Source organism: Pinus tabuliformis, chromosome 9 (assembly GCF_031772625.1).
Source record: "Pinus tabuliformis cultivar Carrire ecotype Pingquan chromosome 9, CPIR1, whole genome shotgun sequence".
NCBI classification, from domain to species: domain Eukaryota; kingdom Viridiplantae; phylum Streptophyta; class Pinopsida; order Pinales; family Pinaceae; genus Pinus; species Pinus tabuliformis.
Window position 1 is genome coordinate 1,892,390,743 of NC_142307.1, and position 24,647 is coordinate 1,892,415,389.

A 24,647-nucleotide genomic window follows, 5' to 3' on the forward strand; every position below is an offset into this window, starting at 1 on the left:
ATAGGAGGATCCAAGGAACATTAACATCCCAGAGGTAGAAGGCCACCGCGAAGTTGAGGGCCGTAGATAGAGAATCCAGATATCACCGTGCCGTTGAAAATTGACAGGTAAACATTGGCACAGAGGCGGAACCAAAGTTTGCGAAGATAGTGAACTACTGAGATGATGCTACGGTGGATAAGGTCGCTGAGTTGCTCCACGAATATTAGGATTTGTTTCTAAAAAAAAATTAGACTTGAAAGGCATCATAGGCAATTTGGGAGTGATGAAAATAACTTTGAAACCGGACACGAAGCCTGTTAAGAAAAGACCCTATTGCCTTAATCCCAAGTACAAGGAAAAGGCCTGCTCGGAGTTGGACAAGATGCTTGTAGCAGGTATTATTGAACCGGTGGAGGAATCTAATTGGGTGAGTCCAATGGTAGTTCAGGAAAAGAATCAAAAGGATGAAATTAGGAATTATGTAGATCTTAGGAAGCTCAACAATGCCTGTGTTCATGATCCTTTTCCAACTCCGTTCACAGATGAATTATTGGATAACGTTGGCGGGTAGGAAGCATATTCATTCACTGATGGCTTCTCTGGATACCATCAGATAAAGATCGCACCAAAAGACATTATTAAGACGACCTTAGTGACTAAGTGGGGATTCTTTCAGTATACGGTAATGCATTTTGGGCTTAAAAATGTGTCGATGATCTTCTCACGCGTAGTCATCGCGACGTTCAAAGAGTTCATTCACAAATTTTTGGAGGTATATTTTGATGAATGGACAGTATTTGGACTGGTAAAGCACCATGTAGCTAGTTTGCGCTTGATGTTGGATACATGCCGAAGGTATCAGATCGCGTTAAACTTGAAGAAATGCTTATTTTGCGTCCCTTTCGGAATCTTGCTAGGTCATGTGGTTTGCAGAAAAGGATTAATGGTGGACCCTGTTAAGATCACAATTATAATTAATTTGGAGGCATCCACAAGTGTTAAATAGCTGTGTGCAACACTGGGTCATACTAGATACTATCAGAAGTTCATCAAGAGTTATGCCCAGATTACTGTGCTAATGGAAAAGATATTAAAGAAGGATGCTACACTCTGTTGGAATGAAGAATGGCAGTGGAGTCTGGACGTATTGAAGGAGAAAATGGTCATTGCGTCGATCCTCGTCTTCTCGGATTGGAAGAAGGAATTTCATGTGCATGTGGATGCGTCATGTATTGCGCTCGAAGTAGTGCTGACACAAGTCGGTGAAGGAGAATTGGATCACCTTATAATGTTTGCAAGAAGGAAGTTGTCTAAGGCTGAAAATAATTATTTGACAACAAAGAGCGAAGGGTTGACTATGGTGTACGTGCTCTAGAAGTTCATACATTACCTGTTAGGAAGACACTTTAAGATGTACATAGACCATTCTACGTTAAAATACCTAGTCAACGAGCCTATGTTGGGGGTGGAATATGCAGATGGCTACTATTGTTTCAGGAGTATGATTTCCACGTAATTGTGAAGCCAGGAAGATTGAATGCAGGTCCATACCATCTGTCGCGCATTGAAACAGGAGAGGGGCCCACCAATTTGGAGGAGGGCCTTCCTGACGCATAAATCTTTGTGGTGCGCGTAGCAGATAATCACTTTTTAGACATTATCGACTTCCTTACTAAGGGAACGGCTTCAGAAGGATACACGAGTCAATAGAAGAAGGAATTAATGGTGTGCATGGTAGACTTTTCTGTTATAGCAGGCCATTTGTATAAGATGGGCTTGGACGAGATACCGTGATGCTATGTACCTGATTTTGAACGAAACAACGTCCTAGCTGAAGCTCATGGAGGAGTTGCGAGAGGCCATTACGAAGGAAAAGCAACAACACAAAAGATTTTACGCGCTGGGTTATGGTGGCCAACGTTGCATAAGAATTCCAAATCATATTGTAGGGCGTGCGATGCATGTCAGAGAACCGGCAAACCATCACGGAAGGATGAGCTACCTCTAAATCCGCATGTATCATTACAACTATTTGAAAAATGGGCAATTGATTTTGTAGGACCGATTCAGCCTCTAGGCAAGAAGACAGGTGCGCGGCACATCATCATCGCAACTGAGTATTTAACTAGATGGGCGGAGGCACAACACGTGAAGGACTGTATAGGTGCAACAACAGTGAAGTTCTTATTTGAATATGTGTTGACCAGGTTCGGTTGTCAGAAGATTTTGATGAGTGATCGCGGTACGCATTTCCTCAATGAAACTATCAGCTTTCTGACAGAAGAATTCCAAGTTTATCATCAGAAGAGTATGTTATATCATCCTCGGGCCATTGGGATGGTTGAGGCATTTAATAAGATATTGGAAAATGCACTAACAAAGGTTGCAATGCGTAGAGGAATGATTGGGACGTACGCGCACCAGCGGTGTTATGGGCTTACCAAACTACTTGTAAGAAGCTTACTGGTCAGACACCGTTTAGATTGGTCTATGGCGTAGAAGTTGTAATGCCCATGGAATACATTGTGCCTAGCCTACGCATAGTGGATTTTACAGGAATGGAGGACTGCAGAGCCTTAGAAGAAAGGCTCGCGCAGCTAGCGGAGCTCGAGGAAGATAGATTTTTGGCTAGATTCCATCAGCAGGTTCAGAAGGAACGCAAAAAGGCATGGCACGATTGTCACATCAAACTGCACACCTTCAAGGTAAATGATTTAGTTTTATTATATGATAGTAAGTTTGAAAATTTTCCTGGAAAATTTCAGATGCATTGGCTACGGCCCTATGTTATCAAAGAGATTACCGATGGTGGAGTAGTTCAGCTCGTGAAATTGAATGGAGATCCATTTCCAGGAAAGGTAAATGGAAGTCGATTGAAGCCATACACGGAGGAATCGACCCAATGACTACATCACGGTAGCACAATATTAGCACTCCAGGCAACTGCAAGGAGGCATGGGACTATAAACTACACTGCCCGTTTTGTAGAGCTGCGCAACAAGGGTTCTACGCGAAACAGAAGGGTGTCACAGTACCAGAAGAAGCGTGAAGGGAGCTGCGCTATAGAAGGAGAGACCTCACAATGCAGCTAGAAAGTGACCGTTACCGTCATTGTTCATGATTTGACGGTGAGGAGATGGTTAAGAGGAGAGGGGGGGGGGGAACATTTAAGGCTGAATTTAAGAGTGACATCTTTGGAAATCTGCCACCAATCTAGCATTTATGAACGGATTTTGGGGGAACGATCGAATTTCAATTCGAATTCGCCTATAAATTACGCATGACCATCCAGCGAAAAACACTTTTCATTCCTAGAAATTCTGCATTGCGCCGTTGAGTATTTATGAATCCTCAGTTTTATTCAGATTTGGTCGCTGCTTCTGTGTTTGAGAAGTTACCTAAAGACACCCAGCATTTTATCCACAACATAATGTTCGCACCCACAGATACCGCCAATACTGGGGAAGTTATTGCCTCTGAGGGAGTTTCTCCAGAGGTTATGAGTATGGAGGTTCCAACCATAGTGCCTACAGCGCTGAGGTCACCTAGGCTGAAGCCTACATCGGTGAGAGAGGTCCCCAAGCCGAAGAAAGATAAACAAAAGAGGCCAGTGCCGGTGTGTGAGTCACCAAGGAAGCATGCTACTACACAAGCCCAGCGGAATGAAAATTCGAGCGCAAAGGAGAAGGGGAAAGTGGTGGATTTGGAGGCTGAGGAGGGTGTGAAAGATATCGACATTGAGGGGGTGGATGCTATATCTAAGTTGTGAGAGTATATCCCTTTGCGCAAGGGAAAATTGAAGGTCCCGAAGGACCCATATGCACGACAATTCCTCCTCAACACACCCCTGTTGCCGAAGAACATCACCTTTGAAGGTTTGCGATTGGAGCAGATCCCGCACTTGAAGCTAGAAGATTGGGATTTAGCGGACCACAAGCGGTTCCCCCACTTGGCTACCGACACCTTCATGCAGAGGGTCTTCTACAAAGAGTCTGGTGTCACCGCGTTGGAGCTTGTGGAATGGATTTGTGGAGTCAACAAGTCAGGGTTTCTAAACCTGTTGTGGGTGCCCCACTACCATCGCTCAAATATAAACCTAATCATCATTAAGCAACTATTGTGACTGGTGCATGACGGGTGCTTATGGTTAAACGCATTGACCCCCATCACCGATATGCTAATCCATTGAATCACGCTATTGCCCCATTCACGACTAAATCTAGCCAAGGTGTTTGGTGGAAAGACAAGCGAGCACGACCTCATTGAGAAGATGAAGGAAAAGTTTAAACTTGTGAAGAAGTCGTGTGGTTACTCGATTACATCCATCACTGACCCCACGGTAAATATTTCCATGCAGATTCTAGCTAGAAAGGTCATGAGAAAGAGTCGCACAGACGAGGTGCCGACACCAGTGGTTTTGTTGGCAGCACAGTGCGCGAAGGGCGTACAGTTCAACTGGGCGCGCTACCTGTGTAGTGAGTTCCTCGCGAACTGTAGAGAGGTACAGGATGACAGTAAGACATTCCATTATTCGTGGTTGTTACTCTTTATAATGCTCGTCGCGTGGGATTTTTCGAAGGATAGCCAATTTCCTTCACTAGAGAAGGATTTACCTGAAGCTGCAAAATTTGGATCTCTCTGGGCCACAAAAGATGTTGCACGGGTTGCAGAGAGAAAATTCTTTTGGGTGCTAATGGAGGTGAGCATTCGCATGGCCATCAACCAAAAGTCGTGGTTGTCACCAACCGTTTTTGAACAACTTTCAAGGTACGCAGAGTTCAAAGCAGAATTCCATCATGTTTATATCTAGGCACAGAAGGATCAGGAGAAAAAGTAGTTCGACCTACCCTACCTTGTTATGGATGACGTTGTTGTGGATGTCATCAAGCATTGGAAAATGGAATTGCATTCTGCATCTAATGTGGTATTTGAGACTAGCAAGTCTGCGGAAAAGAATAAAAAGGAAGCAGCCAGACAGAAGGTTCAACAGTTGGTTGAGAAGAGGAAGAAACAAGCCAAGGAGAAGGCCCACGTAGAAGCGAAGCGCGCCATGAAGGAACAGGCAGAGCAGGAAGAACGTGGATCCGAAAGAAGTCAGAAGTCTCCTTCGTCCCAAATGGAGGAGGAAGAATAGTTAGAGCAAGGCGACGGTGATTAGCAGGAAAGCACTCCCTTCCGAGTAAAGCAGTACAGGGAGTAGGAAAATGAAGGATCGCGAAAGAAGATGAAAGCTGCAAAGTCGTCGCTAGATCCAATTACTTTGACAGATGGTGACTTAGATTTCAACTTTTGTGTGTGATGAGGCATATTATTTATTTTCAGGTGTTCGGTACATAGTAGTTTTTTAAATATTTCACAAATTAGCAAAGTAAAATAGTTCATTTCATTTATATTTATGAAACCTTCCTAATATTTTTAAATTAAATTATATTATTTAATATTAAATTAAGATTATAATTGAGATGCAAGAACTCAACCAATTGAAATATACATATATATTTTGATAGTTATCTCAATTGGTTTTTGTTTTTAAAGTCTGTATATATATATATATATATATATATATATATATATATATATATATATATATATATATATATATTCATTCTAGAATTGATCCATGATTTCTTAATAGAGGTGCTTTAAAGACAAGAACTCAACCAATTGAGATAACTATCAAAACTAATAATATATATATATATATATATATATATATATATATATATATATTTAGAAAATAAATTTATTGTAGCTATTAAATTTTTATATATTTATTAATTAAATTTAAAATTGAAGTTCACTATTTTTTTTTCTAATAAATAAATGACATTAAAGATTTAAAAAAATAAAAATTGTGAACTTCAATTTTAAATTTAATTAATAAATATATAAAAATTTAATAGCTACAATAAATTTATTTTCTAAATTATATAGGGTGACGTAGGATTTCAACTTTTGTGTGTGATGAGGCAGATTATTTATTTTCAGGTGATCGGTACATAGTAGTTTTTTAAATATTTCAAACATTAGCAAAGTAAAATAGTTCATTTCATTTATATTTATGAAACCTCCATAATATTTTTAAATTAAATTATATTATTTAATATTAAATTAAGATTATAATTGAGATACAAGAACTCAACCAATTGAAATATACATATATATTTTGATAGTTATCTCAATTGGTTGAGTTTTTGTTTTTGAAGTGTGTGTATATATATATATATATATATATATATATATATTCATTCTAGAATTGATCCATGATTTCTTAATAGAGGTGCTTTAAAGACAAGAACTCAACCAATTGAGATATCAAAACTAATATAATATATATATATATATATATATATATATATATATATATATATATATATAAATTTAGAAATTAAATTTATTGCAGTTATTAAATTTTTATATATTTATTAATTAAATGACATTAAAGATTAAAAAAATTAAAAATTGTGAACTTCAATATTAAATTTAATTAATAAATATATAAAAATTTAATAGCTACAATAAATTTATTTTCTAAATTATATATAAAAAAAATGTTAGGAGAACATGCATGTAGTGTAGTTTCCAATTAATCCTATTTTTCTAAAATCTCATAATTATATTATAAGTTAATCATTATCATCATTGTAATTATGAATATTTTAATAAAATAAAAATTTCAAATATTTTAATATAGAGAAATATATTTAATCATTATCGTTATTATCCATTATTTAAAAAAAAAAAAAAAATCTCAATAATATATATATATATTCATATCACATCTAAATCTATGGAATTAGCTTTTTAAGAATACAAATAGTTTTTCAAATTATGTGTTTAAGAAAAACCTTAAAATTTACAAATAATTTTAATTACTTTAAATATTATAAATATATTTTTTATCTTCATAGTTTAAACATCGATATATTTTGTTTATATATAATTACGTCATAAGGCTTTTCTCTCTAGAAAGAACTGCCCCAGCTGCCACTCTACACCTCTTTGCACCGTCAGATCTAATGTTAGATGATGGAAAGTTTTTTCACCATTAGATTCCACTGCTTTTAACTGTCAACCAAATCTTGATTTGTGCAACCGTTACTTGTTAATATTTATTATAACCCAAAACATATTGCAGGTACCTTTACAGTCATTGGAGTTAAAACTTGAAATTGCAAGGGGTTCTTTTAGTGCGAATTTCGAGTTAATGTTGTTTAAAGAAAACTCATATGACAATCTAAAGTGCAATGAAGCCATGTCGGACAATAACTCTGAATATCATTCAAACATGAAATTTGTCCAAATTGTCCAAAAAGAAGGAAGGCTTTCGAAACCAAAGCGGAAGAAGAAAAATACCACACCAACAACAACAAAGAGTATCAAAGTTCACAGAGGTCCTCTCCCTCAGGAGCCTATGAATGCACTCAAAGAATGGATAGATTGAAACATCGACAACCCTTTCGCAACCAAATATCAAAAGCTTATTGATCTAAAAATCACTCGTGAGTGACCTTAGTTAATTAATTAATGAATGAAGGTATTACAGACTCATGTGTTGGTGCGTGTCTATGTTATTTTAGGCAACGGATCGATTAGATTGCTAAATACACAGGCACTGGAAAATGGAAAACAGTCAGGAAAACACAGTAAGCAAATACAAGAACACAACAAATTAATAAGGAGTTCACCCTATGCTCTAGGGCTACGTCTCCGATCCAACTTTCAGTGGTGGCCTTTTTTTATTGTGTCTTTAAAGCAGAGTTTTTACAGTGAGGAGCTCAATTTGAGTCTCATGAAATAGACAATGCTTGGTAAGGTGGTTCTTGGATTCCCCAAGCCACTAGAGTGCACAAACTCTTTCCTTACCAAATCTCGACCTCTCTAGTATTTAATGGAAAGAGCCCAATGTGGTACTCAATTCCCGACAGATCTTCACAAGGATTGCTTGAACCTCTCAAGCCTTCTGTCTGCTCGATGCTGCCTTCGGTCAGCTCGGCTCTTTGTTTTCTGCTTCTTGCTTCATTGTCCCTTTCACCTTTTCTTTCACTGTTTTTTTTTCTCTTTGGTTCTTCCTTCTCTCTATTTTTCTTCTCTGTCTGTTCATGGCTTAAAGATAATATGTCCTCGACTGTTCGCTTCCTCTTCCGCCCCTTTCGGATCGCCTGCTGTTGTTCTCTTGGAGTTCCTTGCCTCTGCGTCATCGCCAACATCTCACAGGGAGGTAGCCACTTGTCCTCTCACGAACTACGCCATCTCTTCCTCAACGGTTCGGTATTTCAGTTACACTGTGGAATGACTCATTCGCCAACTCAGCGGTCAAATTGGACTTCAGAATTTTATATGTTGCGGCTTAATTTCCCTCGTCAAATCCAGTTTCTCCATCGGGCGCAATCTCCGCCATCAGATCAGGAGCGCCTAGATCCTACGGTGTTCGCTCATTCGCGCGGTTGACTTGCTCAACCGTTAGCCTGCGATGAGAGGCGGTTTTCTCTCTCATCCGTCGGACACACGTCATGCAATGAACGGAATCGCTCGTTTTCTACCAAATCTGCTTACCACCCCAATGTGCCTCCAATATACCACTGGTTTTGGAGCGCGGGACCCACCTTTCGCCTTAGCGCTTTCCTTACGGTTTCTCGGCTTCCCATGAGACCGAGCGCTTTGGGGCTTTTCCTTCTCGAGGGGTTTTGCCTAGCTTAATGCGAATCACGCAGCAGAAATGGCCTTCGTTTCCCGATCCAGGCTTCCCAACTGCCAGTTTTTCCTCCTGCGCGGTCTCCATGGGCCTCAGTTAGTGTGCTTTGACCGAGGTCCTCGTCGTTCCTTGCTGGCTACAAACTGCCACTATCCAGAGGTCTTCCCGATAGCTCTTTGTTCATAAATTCAAAGTCTGTCCTGATTTGATATAATCATATCACTTAAGAATTTTCATGGATCCAATTCGGATCATGGCCTTCCCACTGAAAAAGCTTTTGGATCACCAAAATTTGGTTTTCAAGCATCGACTAAGTGAGGGTACAATTGTCTCACTTGTCCAATCTCTATCCACTTTGCACTGCTCGGCTTTGAACCGTTGAGCCCAATTTTGAGGTACTCAACATCTCCCCGGCGCGTCGTCCTCAACTTCCTGTCCAAAACCGTGTCTTCCTACAATTCATTAAGATATTCAGGTAGCAGGTCATCAATAGAAGGCAATTGACTCTGCTCTTTGGGATCCTCAATTAGTGAAGGTTCAAACAATCTCAAGCAATCTGCATGTACAACTAAGTAGATGTGCATGTAAGCTAGTAGATCAAGGCGAAAATCATTCTCACCAATCTTCTCAAGTATCTTGAAGGGTCCATACCTGATAGGCTTGCTTTTTACCTTCACCTTGCATCCTTTCCTTGCTGATGTACAACCAGACTTGGAAACTATGCTCCATTCGATGCTTGTCATGCCTTGCCTTGTATTTGGCTTGGCTCTTTTCCAGTTGTTCCTGTACTACCTGGTGGATCTCTTGGATTTTTTCAATGAACCTAGTTGCGTTGTCCACATCACTGTATCCCTCAACTGTGTTGTCTTTACCAAAGACAAAATCCAAAGGAGACCTTGGTGTGAAACCAAAACAGGTCTCGAAAGGAGATCTTTGTGTAGAAGAATGTTTTGCTTTGTTGTAAGCATGATGCACATAACACAAATGTTCATCCCAAAGCATAGGATGCTTGCTGCAATATCCTCTGAGTAACTGGATCACTGTCTTGTTAACTACTTCTGTCTGGCCATCAGTTTGTGGATGAAAATTTGTGCTTTTCTTCAATTTGGTGTCCATCAGTTCCCACAGACTTGACCAAAAGTTCCCCACAAACCGGGTGCCTTGATAAGATACAATGGAAGTGGGTAATCCAAAATGAACCCATAAATGTTCAAAGAACAATTTTGTAGTTTGTTTAGCTGTAATCTATTTATTACAAGATATCAAAATACATATTTTTCTGAACCTATCCACAACAACATGTAGATAATCATGACCTTTCCTAGATTTAGGCAGTCCTCCAACAAAATCCATGGAAACACTTTCCCAAGAGTGAGAAGGAACTGGTAATGGAGTGTACAAGCCTAGTTTTCTATTGCTGGGCTTGCTTTTAGCACACATAGTACACCCTCTTACATATCTAGAAACTCTCTCATTCATTTTTGGCCAATAACAAAATCTTTGCAGCTGTGTAACTGTTTTACTTACCCTAAAGTGACCTGATATTAGAGAAGTGTGAGCTTCTCGAATTATCTTTACTCTTTCAGTTCGTAGAATGCATAATTTCCCACAACGGTATAAGAGTCGGTCCTTTACATGATAATTCAATTCTTCTAATTGTTTTCCTTGACTTAAAGTTGCATATACATCTTTAAAGTCTATATCTTGAACATATTGTTCAATGTAGTGCTCATGTAACACAGAATTATGCTTAAGTATAGTAGATGCATTTATAATGGGTCTAGATAACATATCTGCAACTTTATTGTGTATGCCCTTTTTATATCTGATGACTAAATGAAACTGTTGTAAAAAACCCATCCATCTATAGTGTCTTGATTGTTGCAACTTAGTTTGGGAATGTAGATATTGAAGTGGTTGATGATCAGTATGTATTACTGTTTCTTTGCCCATTATGTAATGTTTCCACTTTTTCACACTTTGTACTAATGCATACAATTCTTTATCATATGTAGGATAGTTAACCACTGCAGAATTAAATGTCTCAAAATGATAACATATGGGTTTACCGTGCTGTGTCAACACTGCTCCCATGGCATAGTCACTGGCATCTGTTTGGGTCTCAAATGGTCTTTGAAGATCAGGCAATGCTAGTATAGGTGTTGTACTAATCTTTTCTTTCAAGGTGTCAAAGGCTTTCTGCTGTTTGCCTCCCCACTGAAACACTTTGTTCAATCCTGTTAAAGCATGTAAGGGAGCTACAATTAAGGAAAAGTTAGAAATGAACTTTCTCCAATATTGTGTTGCTCCTAAGAATCTTCTAACTTCTGTAGCAGATTTGGGTTTAGGCCAGTTTACAATGACTGCCACCTTAGAGGGATCTATCTTCAATTCACCACCCCCTATTATATGACCCAAATAATTCAAAGATGTTTTGCCAGATTCACATTCTGAGAGTTTAATATTAAGTTTTTATCTTTTCAAAACATCTAGTGTCTGCTTAACATGCTTTAAGTGTTCTTCCCACGTTTTGCTAAATATCAGAATGTCATCCAGATACACAATAACAAAATCATCAAAAAAAGGTCTCAGTACATCATTCATTAATCTCATGAAAGTCGCAGGAGCATTAGTTAAGCCAAAAGGCATAACCAACCACTCATACAATCCCTACTTTGTTTTGAAAGATGTCTTCCATGCATCTTGTTTTGCAACTCTGACCTGATGGTATCCACTATGCAAGTCTAGCTTGGAGAAATAAACAGCTTCTTTCAATTGATCTAAAAGATAATCTATGCGAGGAAGGGGATAACGATTTTTTATTGTTATCTTATTCAGTGCCTGGTAATCAATGCACATTCTCCACGAGCCATCTTTCTTTCTCACCAAAATGATTGGTGACCCACATGGTGATGTGCTAGGTCTGATGAACCCTTTATCGAGCAACTCCTGCACCTGCTTCTTGATTTCAATGTTCTCTAAAGTGGACAACCTGTACATTCCAATGTTAGCCAATGGAGCATCTTGTTGCAAAATAATACCATGCACTATTTCCTTTTTGGGTGGCAGACCTTTAGGTTCTTGAAATAAGATATCATACTCTGAAACAACCTTTTCTAAATCATCTTTCTTTTTAGCATTACAGCCTTCAAATACATTGGTTTTATCAAGTTTCTTTTCCTTTACAACCATCAGTAAGAATTGTTTGCATGAATTTATCATTCGTTTCATCTGCCCTGAGTTTATGAGAGTATAATTATTCTTGAGCTTATGAGCTCTTACAAAGTATTTGATTCCATCTTTAACAAGCAGATACTTGTTCTCAGCTCTATAGAAAATAGCTTTTCTGTCATACAAGTAAGGACTTCCTAAAACAATTCCACATATATCCAAAGGAATTATGTCTAACTCAACCTCATTTACAAATGCTAACCCAAAAGAAACTTGAGTTTGCACTGTCTAGTCACTTGTAGTTGTGCTTTATCATTTAACCATCCTAATGGGTATGGTTTCTTGTGAGGTGTAGTTACTAATCCCAACTTCTTTATAATTGCTTCAGAAATTAAATTTACTTGTGAGCCACTATCAAACAAAGTATCAATCTTTTGATGTTTGGAAATAACTCGAATATGGAAAAGCTCATGTCTTTTTCTCTCATTTTCTTCATCAATAGTAGATTGTGCAGAATTACTAGTAGATGCTTTAGAATCCTTACCTCTTATACCTGTGGCTGCAATGGTTGTTTCATCTCCTGAGTCTGACCCCAAATCTTTCTGAATAGCTGCAGCAGTGTTCTTCTTCTTGCCCTCGAATTTCTTAGGTCTCATCTCTGGATGCAGAATCCAACAATGCTCATCATCATGCCCTTCATTTTTATAGTGAGTGCATGAAGCCCTTCTCTTCTGTGCAGTGTTAACCTTCCTTGCTTTCCATTTCTACTTTCTTTTCTCCTTATTCTTGCTTGCAGTGGGTTGGGATGATCCCCCAACTTTTGGACTTCCATTCTTTCCTGTAGCTTCTAGATGAGTAGCTTGTATAGATACCTCATCTATACTAGTGGGATTAAACATGAGGATAGTGTGCCTCATGTAGCTGTGTAGACCACCAATATACTTCAACAGAGTCTCAGGGGAGTCTAATGAGATTCCTAGAATCAATGCTCTCTTTCTAAATTCTTGAGTGTACCCTTGCACACTTTGCCTTTTCAACTGTTGAAGAGTTTTCCAACTCATCATGGCTTGTTGCATGTAGGCCAATGGATAGAACTGTTTTTTAATTGCAGAAACAAATTCACTCCAGACAGAGATAGTCTTACCATGTCTTTTCATGTCATCTTGGGTTCTACCTTCCCACCAAACCAAGGCAGTGCCTCTAAGGCGTAGGCTTGCCAACTAAATCTTGCTCTTGTCTGAATCGATATTCTGCACTCTGCAATAAACATCAATTTGTCTAATCCAATTGTCCAACTTTTCTTCATTCAACTCTTCATCATATATAGGTAGATCAAATTTAACATCTAGTTTGATCAAAGATGTTTTCTTTTTGTGTTCAGGGCGGTTAGGAGGTGTGAGAAAGCTTTCCTCTTTCTCTTTTCCTTTTGAGTGGTCATGGAAGTGAGACTCATCTTCTCCTTTGTCTTGTTTAGAGCCTGATGAATCTTCATCCTTATGTTTTCTAAAGTCCCTATACATTTCTTCTACCATGGACTTTATGGCTAGGAAACTATCTATGAATTCAGGGTCTGGCCCCATAGAACCTTCCTGTAACATTGTCTTCCGAGTATAGACTCTCCCAATTTCAGGATTACTTTCGACCAACTCTCCTTCTCCTAATTTGAGCTTTGATCTAGTTAGCATTCAACAACTAAACCAACACAAGCTTGTCTAACCTTAACAACCTAAAGCTCTGATACCAATTGATCTGAAAATCACTCCTGACTGACTTCAGTTAATTAATTAATTAATGAAGGTATTACAGACTCATGTGTTGGTGTGTGTCTATGTTATTTTAGGTAACGGATCGATTAGATTGCACAATACACAGACACTGGAAAATGGAAAATAGTAAGGGAAACACAGTAAGAAAATACAAGAACACAACAAATTAATAAGGAGTTCACCCTATCCTCTAGGGCTACGTCTCCGGTCCAGCTTTCAGTGGTGGCCTTATTTTATTGTGTCTTTAAAGCAAATTTTTTACAATGAGGAGCTCAATTTGAGTCTCCTGAAACAAACAATGCTTGGTAGGGTGGTTCTTGGATTCCCCAAGCCACTAGAGTGCACAGACTCTTTCCTTACCAAATCTTGACCTCTCTGGTATTTAATGGGATGAGCCAAATGTGGTACTCAATTCTCGACAGATCCTCACAGGGATTGCTTGAACCTCTCAAGCCTTCTATCTGCTCGATGCTGCCTTAGGTCAGCTCGACTCTCTGTTTTCTACTTCTTGATTCACTGTCCCTTTCGCCTTTTCCTTCACTGTTTTTTTTCTCTCTGGTTCTTCCTTCTCTCTGTTTTTCTTCTCTGTCTGTTCATGGCTTAAAGCTAATCTGTCCTCGACTGTTCGCTTCCTCTTCTGCCCCTTCGAATCGCCTACTGTTGTTCACTTGGAGTTCCCTGCCTCTACGTCATCGCCAATGTCTCACAAGGAGGTGGCCACTTGTCATCTCATGAACTGCGCCAGCTCTTCCTCAATGGTTCGGTATTTCAATTACACTGTGGAATGACTCATCCACCAATTCAGCGGTCAAATCGGACTTCAGACTTTTATATGTTGCAGCTTAATTTCCCCGGTCAAATCTGGTTTCTCCATCGGGCGCAATTTTCACCGTCAAATATGGAGCCCCCAGATCCTACGATGTTCGCTCATTTTGCACGGTTGACTTGCTCAACCGTTAGCCCGCGATGAGAGGCGGTTTTCTCTCTCGAATCGCTCGTTTTCTGCCAAATCCTCTTACCGCCCCAATGTGCCTCCGATATTCCGCCGTTTTTGGAGTGCGGGACCCACCTTTCGCCTTAGCGCTTTCCCTACATTTTCCCGGCTTCCCATGCGACCGAGCACTTCGGGGCTTTTCCTTCTCGAGGGGTTTTGCCCAACGAAGCGCTAATCACGCATCAGAAATGGCCTCCGTTTCCCGATCCGGGCTTCCCAACTGCCAATTTTGCATCCTGCGCGGTCTAAATGGGCCTCAGTTAGCGCTCTTTAACCAAGGTCCTCGTCGTTCCTTGCTGGCTGCAAACTGCCACTGTCCAGAGGTCTTCCTGATAACTCTTTGTTTATAAATTCGAAGTCCATCCTGATTTGATACAGTCATGGCACTTAATAATTTTCATGGATCCAATTCAGATCACTTATTATTAAAAACCTCTCTACTCTAATGCTACATCAACTTCCATTTGAAACCATCGATTTAGTCTCTGCTTGATTTAATTTCTTTTTTTATTGTAGTTGAGCTCTATAGATTTGTATGAATCGATGTCATTTTTCAATGTCTGACATTAAATTATAATGATTTTTCATATGCTAGTTCCAATCAACTTCCATTTGAAACCCTCGATTCAATCTCTGCTTGATTTAATTTCTTTGTTTATTGCAGTTGAGCTCTATAGATTTGTATGAATCGACGTCATTTTTTCAATGTTTTACATTAAATTATAGCTATTTTTCATATACTACTTTCAATCCATCTGGTTTAGTGTAAATTTTAAAAATGATTAATTGCTATTACATTGATATACTACTTGTCAGTTAAATTGCCGTTCTATGTGTAGGTGAAGAACTGGATTTCGAAACAAGGTACAAAATGAATTACCAGAATTCCCCTGTTGCTGCATTAGAGGAGCAAACAACAACTAGTGATCATTTGACTATTGCGTTGATTTACTATTCATCTGTTAAATTATATTTCTATGAGTAGGTGTAGAACAGGTTGTTGAATACAAGGTACAAGATGAAGCACCAGAAGTCATGTGTCATTGCATCAGAGGAGCAAATGATAGGTAGTGGTCATTCAACCCATAAGGAGCTCACAATAAGAATAAAGGAAAATCACTCCCTTTGTAATTCTCGGAATTGAGTTGATTTCGTTGTTATTTTAGAAATTTTAATAATAACATCAAGGAATTAGTTACCCTGGGGCATGCAATGCCCGAATTCAACCATAATTCATTTTGATTTTTCAGTCTCATGGAACGTGCTATACATTTAATATAAAAAATAAAATGGCTACAATGAAGCCTTCACTTTGGCCATCTGACTACTTTGTCCATTCATCCTATTATTTTTCTACATTGCCCAAATAGATGGAATTGTGCTGAGTATATACTATTAAAAAAATCTATAATTTTGTAACTAGTCCGTTCAGTAAAATGTGGATTGATATTTTAGAAATTTTGGAACTTGATATTTTAATGTTTTTATCTATCTTTCAAATAATTGCAAAATGATATCATATTTTTTTGTAATTTTAAATACTAGCACAATCACATTTACCAATGTGGTTAATATACACACACACACACACACACACACACATATATATATATACCACATTAATAATCGGTTTTTATTATTAATTACTATATAAATAATAATAGACTCTCATTGAAACAATTCCGTGAGCTCTTTTTTTTAATCGATGGAAGCATTCACCTTAAAATAGTGAATAGTTTATGTATTTCAAATTTTTTTTTTCAGAGAGAAAATCATCATGGATTATATTAAGAGAATATAAAATTCTGAATACATACAAATTGATCGTCCCATCTTGGAACAAAATTCAGAAAAGGTCGAGCAACAGATTATACAGATACTCCACAAAACTATGATAGTCCAAATAGCTTACAGATATTCCATTTTTAGAAGCAAATTATAACATCATCCATAATGCATAGAGATAGTATCAAAAATGAAGACTCCCACAAAAAACCGAGAAAACCAATGAAGGCCAGATAAACAGATTTAAAGAAACCATAGGCTGGAGTTTATCCAGAAGGGTCGAGATATGTCGATATGTGAAACAGGATGGAGGCAAGGGGCACCCTGGAATCTTGAAAGATATGTGCATTCCTCCATTTCCACAAAAACCAGCATGTAAGGATAAATAAAGATCGCCAAGATGGACGTTGTTCGCTCCACCATTTGAAACCTTCCTGTACAGATGAGAAAAACCGGTGAGGAAAACCATAAGACAAAGACAGTTCATACCAGATTTGAGTAGTTGAAGCGCATTGAAAGAACACATGAGCATTTGTTTCAGCCGCAAACTGACACATAGGACATCTGCCTGGACCCTGCCATCCCTTCCTTTGGAGGACCTCCCATGTAAGATTCCTGTTTGAAAAAACCAACCATGAAAATAATATCATTTTGAGCGGACAAGTCGCTTTCCAAAGCCTGGGAGGAAAGATCGAAACGGAGAGAGACGGAAGGCCTGTTGACATTGCTGTATATAAGTCCTTTACACGAATAGGCTGAGAAGAATTCTGCAGAGACCACGCCAGCACATCCATTGAACCCGATCGCTTGATTCCTTTGCCGGTAAGATTTTGAACAGCCGACAACCATATGGGCCGCAAAGAAAGAGGCAAAGATAAGTCGTCCCCGTCCATCCATACTGGAGATGATAAAGACCAAGATTTTATCAACTTGTTCCACGTAAAAATGCCCTTTGAGTGGAAAAAGGAGATCAGTCCAGGAGAGAGCAATGATTCCAAACCATTCACTGTTGAGTCAATACCGATATAGATGCTTGAGCCCGAAAAAAATCTCCACCTTAAGTTTCCCATGAAGAAAAACTGAATTTTCCTGAAACTTTGCCAGATGGCTGATCCTCTTTTAATGCCCAGAGATTTTCTTCTGTACCAGAAAACCATGCTCCTGCCTTTTAGATATTTTCGATTGATGACTTTGCTCCACTTACCCTCACCATAGATGCCTCTGTGAAGAGATTTGCATAGAAGGGCTTTTCCAAAAGTTCTCATGTGCATAAGGCCCCATCCGCCCGCCTTCTTCGATCTTGAGATAGAATCCATCTTTACTAAATGGAACTTGGACTGATAAGATCTTCCACCCCATAAAAAATTGGCAGCTAAAGAAACCATTTTGCTTATAACAGAAGCAGGAAGAAGATATAGATGGGCCCAATAAACCGCCAGTTGAGATAGAACTGCCTGAACCAAGATGAACCTGCCCGCCAAAGATAGGAATCTCATCTCCCAGCTTGATATTTTTTTATAGAAGCGATCTATCAGCCATTGCCAGTCCTGTTTGCGATTTCCTTTTGCTTTCAGGATGAAACCCAAATATTTAAAGCCCTCCTTAATCGTTGCCTGGTTGATGCCGAACAGTGCTGCAATCCATTGAACTATCTCCAGATTGGACTCATTGTGATACAGCAGAGATTTGTCCCTATTTATGACCATGCCAGATGCAGACTGAAACTTTTGAAAGATCTCGTTTAGGCAGAACCATGTTGACTTACATAGCATGGCGAAAATGAAAATATCATCAACAAAAATATTATGGGATAGGAATATATCCTTGCAGATCTTAATCGGCCTGCATCTTCGATCAGTCACAACTTTATTGATCTGAGTGCTAAGAGAGTTCATCACTAGAATAAAGAGCAGAAAAAGAAAATTTGAAAGCATTTAAGCAATCTTCATTGACTAGAAAAAGAAAATTTGAAAGCATTTATATAATCGACATCTTTTATTTGAAACAAAATCTGATGGTACATACATAGCCAAATCTTGCAAAATATCATGTTGAACAAAAGAAAGCTCATAGTTGCTACCATAAAACTTCACCTTAGTACCTCTCAATAGAAAATTATTTTTTAATTATATTTTATTCAAATAATTGTGTTATTTAAAATTAAATAATTTTTAATAATTTTTTTAATTTACACTTACTAAACTTTTGCTCTGCATCTTAATAGCACAAGGCGCACGAGGCAATTCAGCACAAGGGGACACTTGTGCTATTTTTCCGGACAACTTTTGGTCAGTCATTCGCAGTTGAGATCTCTGTGCTGCTTGAGCGTAGCAATGGACACACGGCAGGGGAGGGGTGAAATCCCCTCCTTTCGGGATGTAATGGTGGGTCAACCGAGCACCAGTCGAGGGAAAGGACGGCTGGCAGAAGAAGTTGATGATACGCCCGTCATGGGGCACCAGTGGCAAGCAAGGCTGATTAATAAATGCCTTCCAAGGGCACAGAAAAAACCAAGGTACGTAATCCCGAATAACAAACTGGAGGATTATTGTTGCTATATGCGAGACCATGCGCTGATTTGTAAATTCATAGGGTTTTGGCCTTCTGAAAGGGATCTCTTGAGATGGATCCAACAGAGATGGAAACCGCGAGGCCATATTGATCTCAAATTGGGTGCTAAGGGGTTCTTTACCGTCATTTTTGCCAATTTACAGGACAAGGCCAGGGTTTTTGAGGAGGGACCCTATTTTATGAATAATGCGGGATTATTTATGCGGTATTGGGAGGATAGATATAATCCGGATGCAGAACAGATCAAGGCTGCCCCGCTCTGGGTGCGTCTCTTTGGGTTACCAGATGAATTTTGGGATCCAGAGATATTGGAAGGAATAGGGAATTCAATTGGCTCCTTTGTCAAGGTGGCTGAGACCACGAAGAGGGGTAAATATACATCGTATGCGAGGATTTGTGTGTATATGGATATCTCAGCCCCTTTACCAGACTTTATTGAGCTTGAGTATCAGGATGAAATTTGGCAGCAACCTATTGATTATAAGCATATACCTTTTCGTTGTCGACGATGCCATGTTTATGGTCACCTTGCAAGGGATTGCCCACAAAGTAACGAACAACCGGTGAGGGATTGCCCACAACGCAATGAGCAGCCGGTGACAAAGGATACGCCTGATGGCACTCGATCACGTGCGGGGATAGTTGGGGAAGTGTCTGAGTTTCAAGAGGTGCAGAGGAAAAGGCGACCTCCTCCTGGGCATCTTAAAATCCATACCCAGGAGTGAAACACAATCCCTGCAAGTCAAAATCAGTATTCTATTCTTCAAACACAGGTTGATGAAGGAACTCAGGGTATGGAAACCAACCTAATTGTACATGACCAGGAGATCACCGTGACTGCGCTGATGGAAATTATCAAGGATGGCAAGAGGAAAAGTCGAAGCCCAAGTCGAGAACCGGAAGGCGAGGCCAAAGCCCGAGATGATAAACCTATAGCTCCAACTCAGAAGGGGCAGGAAGCTATAAAAGCCGTGGGTATTGAGGAAGAACTCATCTTGAAGAAGTTACTTACTGATTGGAAAAAATTGGATGAACGGTTTATTCCAGAGAATGAGAAACAATTATTTAAAGAAACCTTTCAACGGTATAAGGAGAAGACGGCTGGCTGTTTAGAATCGAGATTGGTATATGACACTCAGGAAGGGGATAGTCAAGGTAAGCCTGGTAGGAAAAAAGGGAGACGAACGTTGAATGAATCCATTCAAGTAGTGGGCGAGAATTTGGTAAACTCTGGAAAGGTGATACCTCTCTCCGAGGTATTCCTACCAAATCCTCGAAAGTTTTAAATGATTGTTTTAAGCTGGAATATACGGGGACTTAATAGTCAAGGGAAGCAGCGATATTTGAAGGAACGCGTAAAGAAAGACAAGCCCAGTATTCTGGTAATCCAGGAAACGAAAATGGAAAGTCAACAGATGGAAGAAGTTGTTAAGAAAATGAACCTCGGATATGAGGTTATGGCTCTAGATGCAATAGCGACAGCAGGGGGATTGGCTGTTTTGTGGAATCCAGAGGAGGTCATTTTTGAGCATTGGTATTCTCTACCTAGAATTCTTTCAGGTTTGTTTCGTTTAGTTGGGATGGGGGAAAGGATTTTGTTCACGGGGGTTTATGGGCCCCATAATCATCGCGACAAGTAGGCTTTCTTGAGGCACCTCCATACTATGAGGAATCTTCTTTCGCACATTCCATGGATGATTGGGGGGGATTTTAATCTCATAAGGCATTTAGGAGAGAAGCGAGGAGGGGTTAGGAGAGAAGATCCACTTATGGAGGAGTTTAATGATTTGATTAGGGATCTAAGATTAGTAGACATACATACAACCAATGGTGTACATACCTGGAATAACCGGCGTGGAGGACAGAGCCAAATTGCCTCTCGACTGGATCGATTTTTGTTATCAGAGCAAATTTTAAATAGGGATGTCTACATTGAAGCTACAATTCTCCCTAGCATTGGCTCAGATCACTGGCCAATTCGGTTGGAGGTAGATATTAAGAAGATAAAAGGGAGAAAGCCTTTTCGCTTTGAATCCTTTTGGTTGAGGGATCCCCAATTTGTTCAGAAAATGGAAACCTGGTGGAGTCAGTGCACTAGTCGAGGAAAAGGAAGCATGCATACAGTCCAGCTGAAGCTTAAGGCACTCAAACAGCGAATCAAAGAATGGAATCGAAAAGAATTTGGGAATATTCTGGAGGCTAAGCAGCGGTTGGAAGGAGCAATGGAGACCCTACAGCAAAAAATAATATTGGATGGCAGAGATGAAGCTACAAGTAGAGAGGAAGGATGTCTTATCAGTCAGTTAGAGGAACGTCGTAAACAGGAGGAGATTTTATGGCGCCAAAAATCAAGGGTAAGATGGCTAAGAGACGGTGAACGGAATACCAAATTTTTTCACCAAGCTATGGTTCAACATCGGCAGCGGAATCGGATTTTTTCTATCAAGAATGCTGCGAGAGAACGAGAGGTGGAGCAGGCTGGTATTGAGAAGACTTTAGTGGATTATTTTCGGGAGGTGCTCACAGAAACTCAAAGGGATAGAAGGGAGGCTATTAGTAATATATGTAGAGACATACCACGAATAGTCACAGCAGACCAAAACAAAGCATTAATGCGGGCAGTCACTATGGAAGAGGTAGAAGAAGTAGTGATGGCCATGCCTAAAAATAAGGCTCCGGGTCCAGACGGCTATACCATTGAATTCTTCCAGGCAAGTTGGAAATTTATAGGTAAAGATATCCTGGAAGCGGTGGAGGAATCAAGGATCAGACAGCAAGTATGGCCAGGTATTAACTCAACTTTCTTCACTTTGATCCCTAAGAGCGCAGCCTCTGATGAACCACAGGGTTTCAGGCCCATAGCCCTGTGTAATGTCATTTATAAGATTATATCTACAGTGATTGCGAAACGGTTGAAACCACTCCTACCCACTTTGATTGCGCCTGAGCAGACTGGGTTTGTGGAGGGTAGGCAAATTTTGGATGGAATTGTGGTATCCCAAGAGGTGATACATTCTTTAAAACAGAGGAAGAAAAAAGGGATGCTCATGAAACTGGATTTATCTAAAGCATATGATCGTTTGAATTGGGATTATCTAAGAGCGGTTCTTGAAGCTTTTGGTTTTGATAATAGATGGATAGCTTGGATCATTAACCTCGTCTCCACCCCGAATTTCTCAATCTTGATAAATGGGATACCTTCAGCTACGTTTAATGCCACAAGGGGTATTAGACAGGGGGACCCGATCTCACCGTTTCTGTTTATCTTGGCTATGGAAGGATTAAGCAGAAAACTTAAGCAGGAGGTCAGGGCAAGAAGGATCAAAGGCATTCGATTATGGGGAGCGAACCTAACCATTACACATCAGCAGTTTGTTGATGACTTGATGTTGTTTGGGGAAGCATCACTCAGAGAGGTAAGGGGTTTCAAACATGTCCTCGAAGGTTTTATGAGTGCTTCAGGTATGGCGGTGAATAATGATAAATCTTGTACTTTTATTTTTAACTCACCTGAAGCTGTTAAGGCCCATTTAACTCGTGTGCTAGGCTTCCGACAGGGTGAACTTCCCACCAGGTATTTGGGCATTCAGTTAGATATTAATTCAAAGCGGATAAAGAATTGGCAAACTCTAGTTGATAGGATTCGAAAAAGATTGCAAAACTGGTCGTTTCACGTGCTGAATTTAGCAAGTCGGGTAGTACTTTTAAAATCCGTTTTACTCTCCATTCCTATATACCCGATGTCAATAATGCCTGCTCCTAAGGGAGTTTTCTGTAAATTAAGGGAAATCTTCGGTAAATTTCTCTGGGGAGGACCAACTCAGCAACGAAAATGGACCTTGGTTTCATGGCAACATGTAATCAGGAGGAAAGAGGACGGTGGCCTTGGTATCAGGGATCTGGAGCTTGTCAATAAGGTTTTAGGGGCGAAGTTGTGGTGGAGATGGGTGCAGGGGGGTATGGATATTTGGAAACGAATATGGACTCACAAATACAATATGCCGCGCTCAGTGGCAGGACGCCTTCGGGTAGCCGAAACTCCAAGAGGGTCACACATCTGGGAACTCGCAAGAAATAACAAAGATCTGGTTCGGGACTTCGCTTTCTGGGAAATCCGTGAAGGCAATTTAGCGAGGTTCTGGACGGATGGATGGCAACAGCGGGAAAAGTTGGAGAGACATCCAATTTTACATGACCTTCAAGCTGAGGCGCAGTAGGAAGGACTGGAGTATGTTAAGGATTATTGGCGCCAGGCAGAGTTGAATGAAGTGTGGAGAGTCTGGAAGCGACCACATGAATGGCATGCGCGAATAGCTCCGGAGACGCAACAATTGTATATCAGAGAATTAGATTCAAGGAAAACTAAGATACGTCCAGGCAGTGATATCCTACGCTGGGGTAAAGCGATGCAAGGTATGTTCACGGTCAAAGAAGCCTATTATTGGTTAACAAAGGAGGATAGAATCGCTAACCCAACGCCTTGGAAAAAGATCTGGGATGCTAAATGGTGGCCTAAAGTTACAATTTTCGCATGGCTGGTGTGTAGAGGTAGGATCTTGACGTGGGATAACCTACAGAAACGTGGCATGATTGGACCTTCCCGGTGTTCTTTGTGTAACAAGGAATTTGAGACACAGGAACATTTGTTGAATCGATGTCCGTATATTCAGAGTCTGTGGGAAGAAATTCGGGCTCTCTTCGGTTACTTGCATAGGGATCCTGATAGTCTTAGGGGTACCATTATACAATGGGGAGCGGGGCATTTTCATAGTAAACTTGTTAGGAGGCTATGGAGTCTGTCGCTGGGTTTTGTAATTTGGGAGGTGTGGAAAGAACGAAATCGTCGAATTTTCAAGGATCGAAGCTGCTGTGAGGCCAGAATATGGGAGGTAGTTTGCCGGTCGATTAAAGAAACGGTCCTCTCCGAATCTTGGGGAGAGGAGGATTGGAAATTGAATGTGGAAGAGCAGCGAATAATAACCAAACTGAACATTGATTTTACGATGTTATACCCCAACACTGATAGGTGTCATAGATATAGTATGCAGAGCCCTAATTATTTTCGCTTCCCAGGTGATAATCAACTCAAATTGTCCTTCGACGGTGCATCAAAGGGCAATCCTGGGGAGGCAGGATGGGGCGGGATTTTTCACGATAGTCGAGGGGATTCGCGTTGGGTATATGCCGAATGGGGCGGGGAAATGTCCAATAATGAGGCGGAGCTCTGGGGGGTCTATCATGGCATCCACATTGCTATAAGGAATGGATACCGAAACATCGTCATAGAAGGCGATTCCCAAATGGTCATTGAAATGCTCAGGAAATTACAGCAGGGTAAAACATGGGACCACGTTGCCAAGAGCTGGCGGATAGCTGCCATTATACAGGATATTGAAGGCCAGATGAGGTAGATCGATTACATTATACTCAATCATGTATTGCGGCGAGGAAAAAGGGCGGCCGATTATTTAGCCAACTGGGCATGTGGCGAATCCAACCGGGTGATGGATGGATGCTGGGGTGTGTTACAGGCGGATCCACGGTGGGCTGAGTTGGCCACCATCCTACGACAGGATAATGATGAGGCGATTGGGCGTGACAGGACGGCTTAGGAACCTTTCCATAATGATTCGGAGGCGCGCAGAATGGAACAATTATGAACACTGCGGTGGGATCACGGATG

At 40.1% G+C, this 24,647-nt stretch overlaps 1 protein-coding gene across 1 annotated transcript; it reads left to right on the forward strand.

Moving 5' to 3' along the window:
- Positions 1 to 18,726: 18,726 nt before the first annotated feature.
- On the forward strand, positions 18,727 to 19,689 carry LOC149156508 (uncharacterized). The gene has a single exon (XM_089444769.1). It carries the CDS (start codon positions 18,727 to 18,729, stop codon positions 19,687 to 19,689), a length of 963 nt encoding a protein of 320 aa, XP_089300895.1.
- Positions 19,690 to 24,647: the final 4,958 nt, after the last annotated feature.